The sequence below is a fragment of the Caretta caretta genome, chromosome 1, assembly GCF_965140235.1.
Source record: "Caretta caretta isolate rCarCar2 chromosome 1, rCarCar1.hap1, whole genome shotgun sequence".
NCBI classification, from domain to species: Eukaryota; Metazoa; Chordata; order Testudines; family Cheloniidae; genus Caretta; species Caretta caretta.
The window spans coordinates 211,949,237-211,969,436 of NC_134206.1; the positions used below are offsets into that span (position 1 = coordinate 211,949,237).

Genomic DNA, 20,200 nt, shown 5'->3' on the forward strand with positions numbered 1-20,200 from the left:
GCTGGCCTTGCCCCTTCACACCTATTATATCTCAGCACTGCTCTCTTTCCTTCCCTTTTGTATTTGGTCCCTCTCTTTTAATACTTATGTAAGGTTATTAACAATTCCGTTAATCTCTAAATAAAAAAATATAATATTTGCTTAATAACAAATATGTGATAAATATGTGTGTGTATAAAACTGATATCACTGATGATTTACTTGTATTTCTGTAACACCTAGGAGCCTTAATCATGGCCCAGGACCCCACTATGCTAAGCTCTGTACTAATACCAAAAAAAACCCCAAAACCAGTCCTCACTCCAAAGCCGTTACAATCTAAGTTTAAGACAAGAGACAGCAGATGGATACAGACAGGCAGATGGGGAAGTGCAAGGAAACAATGAGACAGTATTGGTCAGCAAGATAGACAGTGGTCTTAGCACACCAGCAGCCTAACTGTCAAGTTTTTTGTAGGGATCATGACAAAGGAGAGATTTAAAGGAGGATAATGAGATAGTTTTGGGGATGTTCAGGGGAAGCTTCTCCCAAGCACGAGGGACAGTCTGGAAGAAAGCACAAAGGTGCTTGTTTGAAAAATGTAACAAGTGGGCAATGGAGGCTGGCATCATTGGCTAACCAGAGTCAGGAGTTGACCTTTCAATATTGAATGAGAGACAGTAGGTAGGACAGGGATAAGTCATTAGGGGCCTGGAAATTGAAAGCTTATGGTTGATGCACCAGAGAAGGTGGAGCCAGTGGAGGGATGAAAAGAGAGGGGTGACACAGTCAATGTGACAAGGTAGGAAATGATCTTTGCTGTAGCATTTTGAATGGATATGAGCAGGGCAAGACTGCATTTGTCAAAACCAAAGAAAAGGATGGTGCAATAATTCAGGCGCAATATGAGGAGTGCTTGGATGAGAGTTTTAGCTATGTGGATGGATAGGAAAGGCCGTATCTTACAGATGTTGTGTGGAAAGAATTGATAAGATTTAGATATAACTTGGATGTGAGGACCTAGAGGGTGGCATGAGGCAAAGATGACACCAGGTTACAGTGCTGGAGAAAAAAGGTAGCGGGGAGGGCTTAGGGGAATGATTAAGAGCTCAATTTTAACCATAGAATCAAAGAACCATAGAAATTAAGACCTCAAGAAGTCATCTGGTCCATCACCTCATGCTGAGATAGGACCAAGTATACCTAGACTCTTCCTGTCAGATGTTTATGTGACCTGTTCTTAAAAACCTCCAGTGACAGGAATTCCACAATCTATTCCACACTCCCTAATCTATTCCAGTGCTCAACTACCCTTAGAAAGAAAAGAAGTACTTGTGGCACTTTAGAGACTAACACATTTATTTGAGCATAAGCTTTCATGAGCTACAGCTCACTTCATCGGATATAGCTCACGAAAACTTATGCTCAAATAAATTTGTTAGTCTCTAAGGTGCCACAAGTACTCCTTTTCTTTTTGCGGATACAGACTAACACGGTTGCTACTCTGAAACCTACCCTTAGAAAGCTTTTCTTAATATCTCTCCTAAATCTCCCTTGCAGCAGACTAAACCAATTATGGTGGACATGGAGAACAACTGAGCATTGTCTTCTTTATAACAGTCTTCAAATATGTGAAAGGTTGTTATGTTCTACCTCAGTCTCCTTTGCTCAAGGCTACATATGCCCAGTTGTTTCAACCTTTCCACATAGATCATATTTTGTTGCTCTCCTTTGGACACTCCAGTTTGTCCACATCTTTCTTAAAGTGTGGCACCCAAAATAGTAAACAATACTTTAGTGGAGGCCCCACCATGGAGAGCAGGACAATTACCTCCCATGTCTTACACACAACACTCCTATTAATACAGCCCTAAATGATATTTGCTTTATTTTATTTTTTAATTTTTTTGGAAACAGCATCACATTGTTAACTCATACTCAATCTGTGATCCACTAAAACCACCAGATCCCGTTTCAGCAGTTCTTCTGTCTTGCTAGTTACTCCCCTTTTTGAATCTGAGTTTCAGTTTATGCTCAAATAAATTGGTGAGTCTCTAAGGTGCCACAAGTACTCCTTTTCTTTAAGGAAATAGAGAGACAGGCTGAGATTTTTTTGGACAGAACATAGAAGGAGACAGGTCTGGAGCAGAGAGGTAAATTTAAGAGTTGTCAACATAGAGATGGTAGTTGAACTTGTGTTTGTGGATCAGATTAGCCAAAGATAAGGTCCAGAGGGAGAAGAGAAGGGGACCAAAGGCAGAGTTCTATGGGGTGGATGAGGAGGATGCTGAAGGAGCAATTAGAGAGATAGAAGGACAACTAGGAGAGAACAGTTACAAAGGCCAAGAGTGGACAAAATTTCAAGAAGAGCATAGTGAATGATGTCAAAGGTGACTGACCAGCAAAGGACAATGATGATGGAGTATACTGGTTCTCAGCTTTGGCAAGAGAGAGGTCTTTCGAGATGTTGATGAGAGCAGTTTCAGTGGAATACAAAGGGGGGAGGCAGACTGAAGAGGGTCTAGGGTGTAACTGGCGGAAAGGAACTCCAGAAAGCAATTGTAGATAGTGCATTCAATGAGCATAGAGATGGGGCAGTAGTTGGAAAGGCAAGTGGGGTCAAGGGTAGCTATAAAATGGGAGAGACTAAAGCATGTTTGTATTGTGAGGCGAAAGAGCCAGAGTAGAGTAAGGGAAAACGGAAGGGAGGAGATGAGAAAGGGCATGAAGTAGATCAAGAGATGGGATGGGATTGGGTTTCTAGGGCAAGCGGAGGGGTTAGAGGAGGAGAGCAAAAGAGAAACTTCTGCATCTGTGATGGGGAGGAGGAGAAAGTTGTAAGAAGGGAAGGGGAAAAGGAAGGTGAGTGAAGGGGAGAGGGAAGGTCACCAAGGATCGTCAAATCGTGGAAGTGAATGAATGGCTACGCAGGTGGTGTCAGAGAGAAGGCTTTGGATTCTTCGACCATGGGATGATGTTCCAAGAAGGAGGAGTGCTAGGCAGAGACGGGCTCCACTTAACGAAGAGAGGGAAAAGCATCTTCGCAAGCAGGCTGGCTAACCTAGTGAAGAGGGCTTTAAACTAGGTTCACGAAGGGAAGGAGACCAAAGCCCTGAGGTAAGTGGGGAAGCGGGATACTGGGAGGACGCACGAGCAGGAGCATGTGAGAGGGGAGGGCTCCTGCCTCATACTGAGAACGAGGAGCGATCAGCGGGTTATCTCACGTGCCTATATACAACTGCACAAAGCCTGGGAAACAAGCAGGGAGAACTGGAGGTCCTGGCAAAGTCAGGGAATTATGATGTGATTGAAATAACAGAGACTTGGTGGGGTAACTCGCATGACTGGAGTACTGTCATGGATGGGTATAAACTGTTCAGGAAGCACAGGGAGGCCAGAAAAGGTGGGGGAGTTGCACTGTATGTAAGGGAGCAGTATGACTGCTCAGAGCGCAAGTATGAAACTGCAGAAAAACCTGAGAGTCTCTGGATTAAGTTTAGAAGCGTGAGCAACAAGGGTGATGTCGTGGTGGGAGTCTGCTATAGACCACTGGACCAGGGGGATGAGGTGGACAAGGCTTTCTTCAGGCAACTCACAGAAGCTACTAGATCTCACGCCCTGGTTCTCATGGGCGACTTCAATCATCCTGATATCTGCTGGGAGAGCAATACAGCGGTGCACAGACAATCCACAAAATTTTTGGAAAGTGTAGGGGACAATTTCCTGGTGCAAGTCCTGGAGGAACCAACGAGGGGCGGAGCTCTTCTTGACCTGCTGCTCACAAATCGGGAAGAATTAGTAGGGGAAGCAAAAGTGGATGGGAACCTGGGAGGCAGTGACCATGAGATGGTCGAGTTCAGGATCCTGACACAAGGAAGAAAGGAAAGCAGCAGAATACAGACCCTGGACTTCAGAAAAGCAGACTTTGACTCCCTCAGGGAACTGATGGGCAAGATCCCCTGGGAGAATAACATGAGGGGGAAAGGAGTCCAGGAGAGCTGGCTGTATTTTAAAGAATCCTTATTGAGGTTACAGGGACAAACCATCCCGATGTGTAGAAAGAATAGTAAATATGGCAGGCGACCAGCTTGGCTTTACAGTGAAATCCTTGCTGATCTTAAACATAAAAAAGAGGCTTACAAGAAGTGGAAGATTAGACAAATGACCAGGGAGGAGTATATAAATATTGCTCGGGCAACTAGGAATGAAATCAGGAAGGCTAAATCACACCTGGAGTTGCAGTTAGCGAGGGATGTTAAGAGTAACAAGAAGGGTTTCTTCAGGTATGTTGCCAATAAGAAAAAAGCCAAGGAAAGTGTGGGCCCCTTACTGAATGAGGGAGGCAACCTAGTGACAGAGGATGTGGAAAAAGCTAACGTACTCAATGATTTTTTGCCTCTGTCTTCACGAACAAGGTCAGCTCCCAGACTACTGCACTGGGCAGCACAGCATGGGGAGGAGGTGGCCAGCCCTCTGTGAAGGAAGAAGTGGTTCGGGACTATTTAGAAAAGCTGGACGTGCACAAGTCCATGTGGCCGGATGTGTTGCATCCAAGAGTGCTAAAGGAATTGGCGGATGTGATTGCAGGGCCATTGGCCATTATCTTTGAAAACTCATGGCGATCAGAGGAAGTCCCGGAAGACTGGAAAAAGGCTAATGTAGTGCCCATCTTTAAAAAAGGGAAGGAGGAGGATCCTGGCAACTACAGACCGGTCAGTCTCACCTCAGTCCCCGGAAAAATCATGGAGCATGTCCTCAAGGAATCAATTCTGAAGCACTTAGACGAGAGGAAAGTGATCAGGAACAGTCAGCATGGATTCACCAAGGGAAAGTCATGCCTGACTAATCTAATTGCCTTCTATGATGAGATAACTGGTTCTGTGGATGAAGGGAAAGCAGTGGATGTGTTATTCCTCGACTTTAGCAAAGCTTTTGACACCGTCTCCCACCAACCTGATTGCCTTCTATGATGAGCTCTAACTGGCTCTGTGTATATGGGAAAAGTGGTGGACGTAATATACTTTGACTTTAGCAAAGCTTTTGATACGGTCTCTCACAATATTCTTGCTAGCAAGTTAAAAAAGTATGGATTGGCTGAATGGACTATAAGGTGGATAGAAAGCTGGCTAGATCGTTGGGTTCAACGGGTACTGATCAACGGCTCAATGTCTAGTTGGCAGCCGGTATCAAGTAGAGTGCCCCAAGGGTCGGTCCTGGGCCTGGTTTTGTTCAACATCTTCATTAACAATCTAGATGATGGGATGGATAACACCCTCAGTAAGTTTGTGGATGACACTAAACTTGGGGGAGAGGTAGATACACTGGAGGGTAGGGATAGGGTCCAGAGTGACCTATGCAAATTGGAGGATTGGGCCAAAAGAAATCTGATGAGGTTCAACAAGGACAAGTGCAGAGTTCTGCACTTAGGACGGAAGAATCCAATGCACTGCTACAGACTAGTGACCGAATGGCTCGGCAGCAGTTCTGCAGAAAAGGACCTAGGGGTTACAGTGGACGAGAAGCTGGATATGAGTCAACAGTGTGCCCTTGTTGCCAAGAAGGCCAATGGCATTTTGGGGTGTAAAAGTAGGGACATTGCCAGCAGATCGAGGGACATGATCGTTCCCCTCTATTCAACATTGGTGAGGCCTCATCTGGAGTACTGTGTCCAGTTTTGGGCCCCACACTACAAGAAGGATGTGGAGAAACTGGAGAGAGTCCAGCGAAGGGCAACAAAAATGATTAGGGGTCTGGAACACATGACTTTTGAGGAGAGGCTGAGGGAACTGGGATTGTTTAGTCTACGGAAGAGAAGAATGAGGGGGGATTTGATAGCTGCCTTTAACTACCTGAAAGGTGGATCCAAAGAGGATGGATCTAGACTATTCTCAGTGATAGCAGATGACAGAACAAGGAGTAATGGTCTCAAGTTGCAGTGGGGGAGACTTAGGTTGGATATTAGGAAAAACTTTTTCACTAGGAGGGTGGTGAAACACTGGAATGCGTTACCTAGGGAGGTGCTGGAATCCCCTTCCTTAGAAGTTTTTAAGGTCAGGCTTGACAAAGCCCTGGTTGGGATGATTTAGTTGGGATTGGTCCTGCTCTGGGCAGGGGTTTGGACTAGATGGCCTCCAGAGGGCCCTTCCAACTCTCTTATTCTATGATTCTATGAAGTATTTTGTCAGTTTTCTCTTGAAAGAAATCAGCACAGTCCTGTGCAGAGACAAGTGAAGGCAGGAGGAGGGGAGGTTCTGGGGATAGAGTCAAAGGTGGTGAAAAGGTGACTGGATTGCAGGTATGAGATTCAATTAAACTGGAGAAGTAGAGATGCTTTGAGGTAGCAGAATTGAAGAAGAGGATGATTTGCATTGGAGGAAATCAGCCTGGCCACAGGATTTCTGCCTGAAACACTCCACAGCACAAGAGCAAGTGCAGAGGAAGCAGATTTAGGGGGTAAGCCAGGGCTGGGCATTGCTAGGGTGGACCCGGTAATGGGAGAGAGGGACAAAAAGAGTCAAGGGTGAAGGACAGTGAAGCACGGAGAGAATACACAACCATATAAATGGGAGAAACAGAAGAGAAGGTGGGTAGGTGAGGACTGAAAGCCACCAACGCTGATGTACTGGAAATCAAGGAAAGGCTGAATGACAGGCTGTGAATAGGGGCTAGATGGGTGATGTTGCAAGAAACCAGGTGATGGCTAGAGAAGGGGAATTATTATAAGGTATCATTATTCATGGGAAAACATACTGGAATGTTCTAGCTAACATTTAGATCCATAAATGTCCCTTTTTCCATAATAGGTGTCACTGCGGGTATTTTAAAACCTCTCTCTCTCTCTCTCCATTTTACCTGAATTTCCTTATTTCCAGGAATGGCACTACCTATCAGTCACTGGTTCAGGGGTTCTGACACCCAATCCTATTGTTTCCCTCCCTAGGTGAGGTGGTGTCACAGATCCACAGGATCTGAGATGTGCTCCAGGTTGGAAGCTGTCCTTTGGAGGCACCCCTTCAGTGTGCCAGAACACCAACAGTTTCCACTATCCCACAAGGATAAGCCATGCAACCATATCATCTCCAGTATTGAGCCTTGGAGCTTCTGCACTTCTGTTTCACACTGTGACCTCTGCTCAGGGAGTCCACCTGAGATAGATTCCTGGTCGAAGACTTTGCACTCTTCAGGGACCAATGCACCTCAGCAAGTATTTGCAGTGACACCAGACAGTCTTTTCAAAACAGAGTAGGATTTATTAGTCAGCTAGAATGCAGCATTGGGAAGTCCTTAGGTTAGCATAGCGAATCAAAGGTTAAGACAGTCTATCCTGATCAGCATTCCAGCCAGCCAAGCTCCCATGGAGTCCATTTGCGGCTGTCTCCCTCTGTAAGTCCCAGGTGAGAGCTTCTCAGTCTCTGCAAAGGACAACTCTTACACACCTATTGCTGACCCATGCTGACTTCACATGATTCCCGTTCTTAGGTGTTAATTGATCTGTCCTTGGGGCTCTTATCGTCTTTCCAGATTCTTCATTGATATGGGTTGGCTTCAGCTAGTCCTTTAATGACACATTCATTCCTGAGGGTTCCAGACAGTTAAATGACTCATATTGCTCCTGATCTGTCCCAAGAGCAGTTTTAACCCTTCTGCAATCACTGGGTAGCAATGCAAAGTGCAAAGGGGTAACTGAGGCACACATAGGAATCATAAAAATGTTGCTCAATCTCATTTTGACCAAAGCTAGACGCAGTATACTACTGCCAGCTAATGAAGTTAGTTTATAACTCAAGCTCTGCTCCATTACTAAAGGTTTAGGATTCAAGTTCTAATGATGATGCCAAAGTTGTTACAATTGCACATGATGTAATTCTTTTTACCTTTTCCATCAAATAAAAACCCTCCAAAAACAGAACAAACAACCTCCTTCTACATACCATGAGGAAATTACAGGGTTTTGGTTTTTTAAGCTCTCTTTTGTTTTAAATTACATGAAAAATGTGACTTAGATGGCAAAGTCAAGCACTGGAAAGTTAGAAAATTCCAGAATTTAGGTGCCTATTAAAAATTAATTCTGCCCTCTATTCATGTATTCATGTATGCATTAGGTACAGCACATGATTTAGATACATTATTATTTCCACAGGACCCTTGCCATATTCAATTTACAGAAGGGATGGAGCTCAGGGAATTATTCAGGGTTGTGTTGCAAAGGAGGTTGTTGTCTATAAAATGTATGCCTAATTTTCACAGAAGTTGGAAGGCATGGAGTGAATGAAGCAGGGGATTGCAAGAAGAAAAAGGATGTTCTCATGGTTAAGGCAAGTGGATGCCATACAGCAGAACTCAATTCTCTGCTTCAGAGTCCCTATGTGATGCTGAGTAGGTTGCTTAAATCAAAACTTTTGGAGGAGACCACTAACTGTGCATTCCTTAGTTTCTATGTGCCCGAATTGAGATACCTGGGACCTGATTTTTAGAAGTGCTGAGCTTACACAACTACAACTGACAACAATGGGTACCTGCTCAGTACTTCCAGCAATAAGGCAGTGTGATCCGGAGGAATGAGCACAGCTATGGGAGAGGCAGGAGTTCCTATCTTGACTCTGCCACTGACTCACTATGTGGCATGAGTCAATTCTCTGCCTCAATTTACCCACCTGTAAAATGGGGATAACAGTACTCTCATGTCGCAGTTAATTCATGTTCATGGAGCACTCAGATAGTGATAAGCACCATAGAACAGACTGTGAGGAAATACATAATTCTGTAGAGAGTGTGGGGTTCGGATGGTGTGTAGTAAATAAGGAAGGAGCCACTAACTGAATGATGAGGATAAAATTATTGAACTGCTGCAACATTCCCTGAGCACCATCAATCCTGTGTACTAAATGAGATAGGAATCCTGTGAAAAAAGAAAAAGTTATTTACCTTGTGCAGTAACGATGGTTCAAGATGTGTGTCCTCATGGATGCTCCACTGTAGGTGTGTGAGTCCCTGCACCTCTGATCAGAGATTTTAGATAGCAGTGTTTGTTTGGCCTGCACATGTGCTCTCCCTGTCTCGTGCCTTGCCTTGAGCCTAACTAGCATTGCGTGGGCGAACCGTCCCCAGTTCCTTCTCTACCACAGAGCCCCTTATTGAGAACTTCAAAGTAGAGGGGAGGAAGGCGGGTTGTGGAGCACTCACAGGGACACACATCTTGAAGAACCATTGTTACTGCACAGGGTGAGTAACTTTTTCTTCTTCAAGTAGAGTCTCTATGGGTTCTCCACTGTAGGTGACTCCCTAGCAGTACTCCTTATGGAGGGGTGGGGCTTCGGTGTCGAGTCTATTAATGATGTCAATACTGTGAAGCTGAAGTCATGGGTAACTGCATAATTTTCTGCAAAGATATGAGCTGATGCCCAAGTTCCTGTCCTGCATATTTCTGTGATGGGGACATTGTTAATAAATGCTACAGAAGTGGAGATGGATCTTGTGGAATGAGTTTGGACTCTAGATGGAGGTTGCAGATTGTGGGCACAATAGTAATAGTTAATACAGTTTGAAATCCATTTTGAGAGTTGCTGTTTTCATATTGTGGATCTATTGGATCTGTCTGCAACTGAGAGGAACAGTTTAGGAGATTTCCTAAACTCCTTTCTTCTAGCCAAATAAAATGCCAAAGCTCTCCTCACATCAAGCATATGTAATATTGCTTCTCTGTTGTCACTGTTGAGCTTTGGGAGGAAAGTAGGCAGATGAATGAGCTGGCTCATATGGAAAGACAAGGCTACTTTGGGAGAGAACTTTGGGTGTGGTCTCAGTGTGACCTTAAAGAATATTGTGAAGGGAGGGTGTGCCATTAGTGCCGCTATCTCCACGATCCTCCGAGCCAAGGTGATGGCCACTAGGAATGCTGCCTTCATGCACAGATGAGTAAGTGACATGTGGCCATGGGTTCAAAAGGTGGTTTTGTCAGGCCTTTGAGGACTAGATTAAAGTCCAGTGTTGGTGAGAGACATCTGATTTGTAGGAATAAAGTTACCCATACCTTTGAGGAATCTTGTCATTGTTGGATGAGCAAATATTGAATATCCATCTGTCTTGTGGTGGAAGGCCGTTATGGCTGAAAGGTGCACTTTTACTGAGCTAATAGTCCCATCTTCTTGAGGTCTAGAATGTAGTCTAGTATTAGGAGGAGGGGAGAGGATGCTGAGGTAATTTGTTTCAAAATACCAGATTTGGAAACTTTTCAACTTTTATATGTAAGTGTGATGAGTCATTGATTTTCTACTACGTAACAGCACCTTTTTCACCTCCTCACAGCAGGAGTTCTCTGTGCATTGGAAACATGTAGGAGTCAAGCCTGGAGTCAGACAATCTGTATGTTCAGATGATGGATCTGTCTGGCACTCTGAGAGAGGAGGCGAGGAAGGAGCTGAAGAGTAATTGGTGGGCACATTGCTAGCTAAGCTACATACAGGTACCACGTTTGTCTTGGTGGGTGGGAACTATGTGTATAACTTTTGTTCTCTCTCTCTCCCTCTGAGTAGGACCTTCATTATGAGTGGACATGGGGGAAAGACATAGAGGAGCTCTCTGTTCTATTGAAAGACAAAAGCATCCCCCTATGAGTCTCTCTCCAGACTGGCTCTGGAGCAGTACCGGGGGCATTTCTTGTTCCCATAAGCAACAAACAAATCTATTTTTGGGGTTCCCCAGTAGCAGAATATGTTGTGGAGCACTGTCCAGTCCATTTCCCATGCGCAATCCTGTGTGTGTGTGTGTGAGATTGAGCATGTCCGCTGTTATATTCTATGCTCCTGATAGGTAAGCGGCTGATATGTGAATGTTGTGGTGAATTGTATTGGCCACTGTCAGAAGACAGGACACTGGGCTAGATGGACCTATGGTCTGACCCAGTATTGCCAATTCCATAATTGTATTGTTTCTGTACATAGGGATGGTGCTCTCACCCCGCCCCTTGTCAGTTTATGTAAAACATACATGCTATGTCGTCTGTCATTATCTTCGTATGTGTATCTTTGATTAACAGTAGGAAAAGAGCACAAGCATTCCTGACTGATTCCTAAATTCCAGGAGGTTGATATGGAGCGTTGATTCTGTGGGGACCATTTCCCCCAAACCTTGTGATTGCTCAGGTGAACTCCCCAGCCCACTAAAGATATGTCTGTTGTGAGAATCAATGCTGGGGGAGGCTGTGTAAATGGAATCCCTGCACAGACATTCTTTGGATCTTTCCACCATGTAAGGGAGTCTTTAACCATGGAGGACATTGAGAGTGACTTGTTTAATCTGTGCCTGTTTAGCATGTATACCAATCTGAGCCATGCTTGGAGACAGCGCATGTGTAGTCTCACATGAGATACCATGTACGTACATGCTCTACCATGTGTCCAAGAAGCTGAAGGCAATTTCTGGCTGACATTTGGGGACTGGCATGAACTGTGTCTATTAAGGTGGTCAGGTTGTGGAATCTGTGTAGCAGGAGGAAGGCTCTGGCCTTCACTGCATCGAGATAAACCCCTATAAACTCCAAGTGTTGCACTGGAGTCAAGGTCGATTTCTGAGTATTCAGTTCTAGTCCCCACTGTGAGAATACCTCCATAGTCTTTTGAGTGGCCCTTAGGGCATCTTCGACAGAACAAGCCTTGTGAAGGCAATCATCCAAATATGGGTAAACCATGATTCATAATTTGCGTAGATTAGCTGCTACCACGGATAGAATTTTGGAGAATACTCTGGGTGCGGATAAGAGGCCAAATGGAAGCACTCTGTACTGGTAATGGTCCTGACCGAAGATGAATATGAGCAATCTCCTGTGAGATGGTTGAATCAATATGTGGAAATAGGTATCTTGTAGTTCCTGTGCTGAGAACCAATCTCCCTGGTCTAGTGATGGAAGAGACATTTACCTTTTCTGTAACTTGTGTTCTTCGAGATGTGTTGCTCATGTCCATTCCACAATAGGTGTGCATGCTTGCCATGTGCACCGGTACCAGAAGTTTCTCCCTTAGCAGTACCCTTAGGGGAGTGCCCTAGCGACCCCTGGCGTGGTGTCGCCATGGTGCAGTATAAGGGGCGCTGCATGCTCCCTCCACCCTCAGTTTCTTCTTGTCAGACACCTCCAACACAGGGGAAGGAGGGCAGGATGTGGAATGGACATGAGCAACACAACACCAAGAACACCAGTTACAGAAAAGATAACTATCTCTTCTTTGAGTGATTGCTCATGTGCATTCCACAATAGGTGATTCCAAGCTATATCTGTTGGAGGTGGGTAGGAGTTCACAGACACTTGGGACAGAGCACAGCCCTGCCGAACCTGGTGTCCTCCCTGGTTTGAGAGACAATCGCATAATGCGAGGTGAAGGTGTGAACTGATGACCATGTGGCAGCCCTACAGATGTCCTGAATAGGGACATGGGGCAGAAAGGCAGCCGAGGAGGCTTGCGCCCTAGTCGAGTGTGCCCTCACAATCGGCAGCGGTGGGACTCCTGCCAGGTCGTAACAAGTACGGATACACAAGGTGATCCAGTTGGAGAGCCGCTGAGTGGAGATCAGCCGACCTCTCATGCATTTGGCCGAAGCGATGAACAGTTGCAAAGACTTTCTGAACGGTTTTGTACATTCCAGGTAAAAAGCCAGAGCCTGTATCACATCCAGCATGTGGAGGTGGTGCTCCTCACTGGACGTGTGGGGTTTGGGACAGAGCACTGGCAGGAAAATGTCCTGGCCCATATGGTAGGAGGAGACCATCTTAGGGAGGTACGAAGGATGTGGTGGGACCTGGACCTTATCCTTATGGAACACTGTGTACGGGGGTTCGGAGGTCAGGGCCTGGAGCTCTGAGACCTGTCTAGCGGACGTGATCACCACCAGGAAGAATATCTTCCATTAGAGGTGTGACCAGGAGAATGTAGCTAGCAGTTCAAATGGAGTTAACCTGGCCAGCACCAAGTTCAGGTCCCACTCTGGGACTGGGGGCCTAACGTAGGGGAAGAGGCGATCCAAACCCTTAAGGAATCAGCCAGTCATGGCACGAGAGAACACCGTGTGGCCCTGCACTGGCGGGTGGAAGGCCGATATGGCCGCCAAGTGCACCTTGATGGACGAGGGCGCTAGGCCCTAAGCTCTAAGATGAAGGAGGTAGTCTAATATGAGCTGGATCAGAGCAGCTACAAGCGAGATGCCCTGATCAGCAGCCCACCGGGAAAATCAAGACTATTTTGTCAGGTGGGCCACCTGCTCTCCAGGAGGACGCGCTGAACCCCTTCCGAGCAAGTCCTCTCCTCCTGACCTAACGCTTGAGCAGCCACACCGTGAGGTGGAGTCCTGCTAAGTTGCGGTACCTGCGACCAGCCAGTCATCGAGATAGGGAAAAATCTGGACCCCCCGACATCTAAGGTAGGCAGCTACCACAGACATACACTTTGTGAATACCCTGGGAGCCATGGACAGGCCAAATGGGACAACAGTGAATTGATAGTGCTCCTGCCCAACCATGAAACAGAGGAAACGCCTGTGTCCCTCGAATATATGAATGTGGAAATACGCATCCTGTAGATCGAGGGCGGCGTACCAGTCCCCGGGATCCCGGGTGGGGATGATGGAGGCCAGAAAGACCATGAGAAACTTGAGCTTTACCATGTACTAGTTCAGGCCTCGCAAGACCAGGGTAGGCCTGAGCCGCTCTTTGGCCTTCAGAATAAAGAAATAGCAGGAGTAGAACCCCTTGCGTCTGAACTCCGCTGGCACCACCTCCACCGCTCCTAAGCCAAGGAGCCGCGTCACCTTCTGCTCGAGTAGGCTTTCATGAGAGGAATCCCTGAAGAGGGATGGGGATGGAGGGTGGGTGGGTGGGATAGAAGTAAACTGGAGGGTGTAACCGACCAGACGGTCCGAAGTCAGCCACGACCACGCTGGGAGAAAAGCACACAACCAGTTGGAGAAGGGAAGTTTTATTGTGGGTGGATCCCTGGTATGAACTAGTAAGTTGCCCCCAGACATCCCGTCAAAACTGGTGCTTTCCCACCTTAGCCCTGGTCTACACTACGAGTTCAGGTCGAATTTAGCAGCGTTAGATCGATTTAACCTGCACCAGTCCACATGACGAAGCCATTTTTGTTGACTTAAAGGGCTCTTAAAATCAGTTTCTGTACTCTTCCCTGACAAGGGGATCAGCGCTGAAATTGACATTGCTGGGTCGAATTTGGGGTAGTGTGGAAACAATTTGTTGGTATTGGCCTCTGGGAGCTATCCCAGAGTGCTCCATTGTGACTGCTCTGAACAGCAGTTTCAACTCAGATGCACTAGCAAGGTACACAGGAAAAGCCCCAAGGGCTTTTGAATTTCATTTCCTGTTTGGCCAGCGTGGCGAGCTCATCAGCAGAGGTGACCATGCAGAGCTCATCAGCACAGGTGACCATGCAGTTCCAGAATCTCAAAAGAGATCCAGCATGGACCAAACGGGAGGTACTGGATCTGATCGCTGTATGGGGAGATGAATCCATGCTATCAGAACTCTGTTCCAAAAGACGAAATGCCAAAATATTTGAAAAATATCTCCAAGGGCATGAAGGACAGAGGCTATAACAGGGACCTGCAGCAGTGCCGCTGAGAGGGAAGCTGGTGGTGAGTGTCCTGGTGCTGATGGTGATCCTGGAGACCAAGATGCAGTCAGTACCAGAGTTCTGGTACCGAGCAGTGGAAACCCTGTTGTCTCAGTAACTAGAAGATCTCTGGAGAAACAAAACTCCTGAGGTACCGTGATGGTGGTTGGTACCACTAGGGATGGTCAATGCTGGCTCATCAGTACCAAGGGAGTCAGTGGGGGATGAGGCCTCTTGTGTGATGAGCGGTCAGAAGAGGGCTCCTTCCTTGATACTGTAGTCTTATGCATCAACGCCGATTTTGCAGAGGTGGTACGATCTTTGATTCTATGATCCTATGATTTGCTTGTAGCTCTGACAGATGGTGCCGATGCTTTTGAGCTTGTGCCCTTCAGGTCTTTAGGTTTGATGGTGGTACCTGTACCCAAGAAACTGTGAGCCTCATGGGTACCATGCCACAGTGGTGCCTGTGCCAAAATGACTGATTGTGCCAGAGATCTCCTTTGATCAGTCAAGAATTCAGTTTGGGAACTTGTGGCCTTCTTCTTAGAAGCCCTTGAGGGGAGTCAGATGCTTTCCTTAGCCCTGGTCTACACTAGGACTTTAGGTCAAATTTAGCAGCGTTAAATCGATGTAAACCTGCACCCGTCCACACAATGAAGCCCTTTATTTCGACTTAAAGGGCTCTTAAAATCGATTTCCTCACTCCACCCCTGACAAGTGGATTAGCGCTTAAATCGACATTGCCGGCTCGAATTTGGGGTACTGTGGACACAATTCGATGGTATTGGCCTCCGGGAGCTATCCCAGAGTGCTCCATTATGACCGCTCTGGACAGCACTCTCAACTCAGATGCACTGGCCAGGTAGACAGGAAAAGAACCGCGAACTTTTGAATCTCATTTCCTGTTTGGCCAGCGTGGCAAGCTGCAGGTGACTATGCAGAGCTCATCAGCACAGGTGACCATGATGGAGTCCCAGAATCGCAAAAGAGCTCCAGCATGGACCGAACGGGAGGTATGGGATCTGATCGCTGTTTGGGGAGAGGAATCCGTGCTATCAGAACTCCGTTCCAGTTTTCGAAATGCCAAAACCTTTGTGAAAATCGCCCAGGGCATGAAGGACAGAGGCCATAACAGGGACCCGAAGCAGTGCCGCGTGAAACTGAAGAAGCTGAGGCAAGCCTACCAGAAAACCAGAGAGGCGAACAGCCGCTCTGGGTCAGAGCCCCAAACATGCCGCTTCTATGATGAGCTGCATGCCATTTTAGGGGGTTCAGCCACCACTACCCCAGCCGTGTTGTTTGACTCCTTCAATGGAGATGGAGGCAATACGGAAGCAGGTTTTGGGGACGAAGAAGATGATGATGAGGAGGAGGTTGTAGATAGCTCACAGCAAGCAAGCGGAGAAACCGGTTTTCCCGACAGCCAGGAACTGTTTCTCACCCTAGACCTGGAGCCAGTACCCCCAGAACCCACCCAAGGCTGCCTCCTGGACCCAGCAGGCGGAGAAGGGACCTCTGGTGAGTGTACCTTTTAAAATACTATACATGGTTTAAAAGCAAGCATGTGAAAGGATTACTTTGCCCTGGCATTTGCGGTTCTCCTAGATGTAGTCCTAAAGCCTTTGCAAAAGGTTTCTGGGGAGGGCAGCCTTATTGCGTCCTTCATGGTAGGACACTTTACCACTCCAGGCCAGTAACACGTACTCGGGAATCATTGTAGAACAAAGCATTGCAGTGTATATTTGCTGGCATTCAAACAACATCCGTTCTTTATCTCTCTGTGTTATCCTCAGGAGAGTGAGATCTAATTCATGGTCACCTGGTTGAAATAGAGTGGTTTTCTTCAGGGGACACTCAGAGGAGCCCATTCCTGCTGGGCTGTTTGCCTGTGGCTAATCAGAAATGTTCCCCGCTGTTAGCCACAGGGAGGGGGGAAGGTTGAGGGGGTAGTCACGCGGTGGGAGGAGGCAAAATGCGACCTTGTAACGAAAGCACATGTGCTATGTATGTAATGTTAACAGCAAGGTTTACCCTGAAAGAGTGTAGCCACTGTTTTATAAAATGTGTCTTTTTAAATACCGCTGTTCCTTTTTTTTTCTCCACCAGCTGCATGTGTTTCAATGATCACAGGATCTTCTCCTTCCCAGAGGCTAGTGAAGCTTAGAAAGAAAAAAAAACGCGCTCGCGATGAAATGTTCTCCGAACTCATGCTGTCCTCCCACACTGACAGAGCACAGACGAATGCGTGGAGGCAAATAATGTCAGAGTGCAGGAAAGCACAAAATGACCGGGACGAGAGGTGGTGGGCTGAAGAGAGTAAGTGGCGGGCTGAAGACAGGGCTGAAGCTCAAATGTGGCGGCAGCGTGATGAGAGGAGGCAGGATTCAATGCTGAGGCTGCTGCAGGACCAAACCAGTATGCTCCAGTGTATGGTTGAGCTGCAGCAAAGGCAGCTGGAGCACAGACTGCCACTGCTGCCCCTCTGTAACCAACCGCCCTCCTCCCCAAGTTCCATAGCCTCCACACCCAGACGCCCAAGAACGCGGTGGGGGGGCCTCCAGCCAACCAGCCACTCCACCACAGAGGATTGCCCAAAAAAAAGAAGGCTGTCATTCAATAAATTTTAAAGTTGTAAACTTTTAAAGTGCTGTGCTTAAAGTGCTGTGTGGCATTTTCCTTCCCTCCTCCACCACCCCTCCTGGGCTACCTTGGTAGTCATCCCCCTATTTGTGTGATGAATGAATAAAGAATGCATGAATGTGAAGCAACAATGACTTTATTGCCTCTGCAAGCGGTGATTGAAGGGAGGAGGGGCGGGTGGTTAGCTTACAGGGAAGTAGAGTGAACCAAGGGGCGGGGGGTTTCATCAAGGAGAAACAAACAGAACTTTCACACCGTAGCCTGGCCAGTCATGAAACTGGTTTTCAAAGCTTCTCTGATGCGTACCGCGCCCTCCTGTGCTCTTCTAACCGCCCTGGTGTCTGGCTGCGCGTAACCAGCAGCCAGGCGATTTGCCTCAACCTCCCACCCCGCCATAAACGTCTCCCCCTTACTCTCACAGATATTGTGGAGCACACAGCAAGCAGTAATAACAGTGGGAATATTGGTTTCGCTGAGGTCTAAGCGAGTCAGTAAACTGCGCCAGCGCGCCTTTAAACGTCCAAATGCACATTCTACCACCATTCTGCACTTGCTCAGCCTGTAGTTGAACAGCTCCTGACTACTCTCCAGGCTGCCTGTGTACGGCTTCATGAGCCATGGCATTAAGGAGTAGGCTGGGTCCCCAAGGATACATATAGGCATTTCAACATCCCCAACAGTTATTTTCTGGTCTGGGAATAAAGTCCCTTCCTGCAGCTTTTGAAACAGACCAGAGATCCTGAAGATGCGAGCATCATGCACCTTTCCCGGCCATCCCACGTTGATGTTGGTGAAACGTCCCTTGTGATCCACCAGAGCTTGCAGCACTATCGAAAAGTATCCCTTGCGGTTTATGTACTCGGCGGCTTGGTGCTCCGGTGCCAAGATAGGGATATGGGTTCCGTCTATAGCCCCACCACAGTTAGGGAATCCCATTGCAGCAAAGCCATCCACTATGACCTGCACATTTCCCAGGGTCACTACCCTTGATATCAGCAGATCTTTGATTGCGTGGGCTACTTGCATCACAGCAGCCCCCACAGTAGATTTGCCCACTCCATATTGATTCCCAACTGACCGGTAGCTGTCTGGCGTTGCAAGCTTCCACAGGGCTATCGCCACTCGCTTCTCAACTGTGAGGGCTGCTCTCATCTTGGTATTCATGCGCCTCAGGGCAGGGGAAAGCAAGTCACAAAGTTCCATGAAAGTGCCCTTACGCATGCGAAAGTTTTGCAGCCACTGGGAATCGTCCCAGACCTGCAACACTATGCGGTCCCACCAGTCTGTGCTTGTTTCCCGAGCCCAGAATCGGCGTTCCACAGCATGAACCTGCCCCATTAGCACCATGATGCATGCATTGGCAGGGCCCATGCTTTCAGAGAAATCTGTGTCCATGTCCTGATCACTCACGTGACCGCGCTGACGTCGCCTCCTCGCCCGGTATCGCTTTGCCAGGTTCTGGTGCTGCATATACTGCTGGATAATGCGTGTGGTGTTTAATGTGCTCCTAATTGCCAAAGTGAGCTGAGCGGCCTCCATGCTTGCCTTCGTATGGCGTCCACACAGAAAAAAGGCGCGGAACGATTGTCTGCCGTTGCTCTGACGGAGGGAGGGGCGACTGACGACACGGCTTACAGGGTTGGCTTCAGGGAGCTAAAATCAACAAAGGGGGTGCCTGTACATCAAGGAGTATTTCAGGCAGGACTTCACGGAAGGTTCCAATAAGAAATGGTGCACCTAAGTTATCGTTCTTATTGGAACAAGGAGGTTAGCCTGGCCTCTGATTGATACATGGCTAGATTTACCTCGCTGCACCTTCTCTGTGAGTGACTGCAGTGTGACCTAGAGGAATGAGTCCCCTAGACAGGGGAGGAGGCAAATGAGTACAAAACAAATCTGGTCTATTTCTTGTTTTGACCCACTCCATCTATCTTTTACATCTTTGGCTGGCAGCAGACGGTGCAGAAGGACTGCATGCCATCCACATCTCATGGCTGCTCGGCAGAAGATGGTACAGTACGACTGCTAGCAGTCCGTATCGCCTGCCCGCTCACCATAAGACGGTTCAATAGGACTGACTGCAGGACTAAAGAGAATGACCTGGTCAAGTCACTCCAAATTTAGTCCCTGCGCCCATGTCTGCCCAGGCGCTCCCAGCCGATGTGGCCAGGAGCACCTCGGACATGACGATGACGGCTACCAGTGGGTTCCAAAACTCTGTGAATTGAGAGAGACTGGGGATAAGTATTAATACTTGGTGGTATGGGCCTTACATGCTAATTGCACTTCCTCCTCTCTCCACTGTGGAATATCAGAGCTAATTTTGATTTCATTAGAAGTCTAGTTACAGGCTGCTGAGCTCACTTTGGGCTAATAGTGCACCAGCACTGAGGCTCCCCTACTACAAGCTGAATTCACCAAAGAGCTGAACTGACTAAGAGCTGAAATCACTGAGTGTTGTGTTAAGTAGTGGGGGAGCCTGAAGATATATTGTGGAGCATTTTGTGGGATGGCTGGAGTGCCTTGTAGACAGGCTGGTGGAGCAGTTTGTAGGATGGCGGGAGCTGCTGCTGGTGGGATGCGGAGCAGTTTGTGGACTGGCTGGTGGAGCAGTTCGTGGGACAGCGGGAGTTGCTTGTCGGCCACGGAGCGGAGCAGAGCTGAGTGAAGGCCTATGGAGCTGTGGGGCGGTCAGCTTCAGATCATGTAAGGTGCCTCTTACCCCTGCCCCATCTCTACCCAGGTTGGGAGGTAAAGCTCTGCAGATAAACTTTCGAACTCTGGGGCTGCCCTGATCAGGGACAGAGACTTTTGGGACTTTGGGTGATTTGGGGTTGCTGGACTCAAGAACCAGTTGTGTTATGAATCCTGTTGGTGGTGTTTCCCCAACATAATGCCACATTGTTTCTCTCTGTTATTAAAAGGCTTTTTGCTACACTCAGACTATGTGCTTGTGAGAGGGGAAG

General features: G+C 47.5%; 1 protein-coding gene across 1 annotated transcript; it reads left to right on the forward strand.

Annotated features, from left to right (window-relative positions):
• Window positions 1-15,185: 15,185 nt before the first annotated feature.
• LOC125630243 (uncharacterized) lies at window positions 15,186-17,426 on the forward strand. The gene is made up of 2 exons (XM_048835907.2): window positions 15,186-16,112; window positions 16,701-17,426. The coding sequence occupies exons 1-2, from the start codon at window positions 15,530-15,532 to the stop codon at window positions 17,219-17,221; spliced, it is 1,104 nt and encodes a 367-aa protein (XP_048691864.2). The 5' UTR covers window positions 15,186-15,529; the 3' UTR covers window positions 17,222-17,426.
• The last annotated feature ends 2,774 nt before the right edge of the window (window positions 17,427-20,200 follow it).

Coding starts and splice junctions, on each gene's coding strand:
- LOC125630243 (XM_048835907.2), top strand. CDS start 15,530: ATGCAGAGCTCATCAGCACAGGTGACCATGATGGAGTCCCAGAATCGC. Junction 16,113..16,700: donor AGGCGGAGAAGGGACCTCTG/GTGAGTGTACCT, acceptor TTTCTCCACCAG/CTGCATGTGTTTCAATGATC.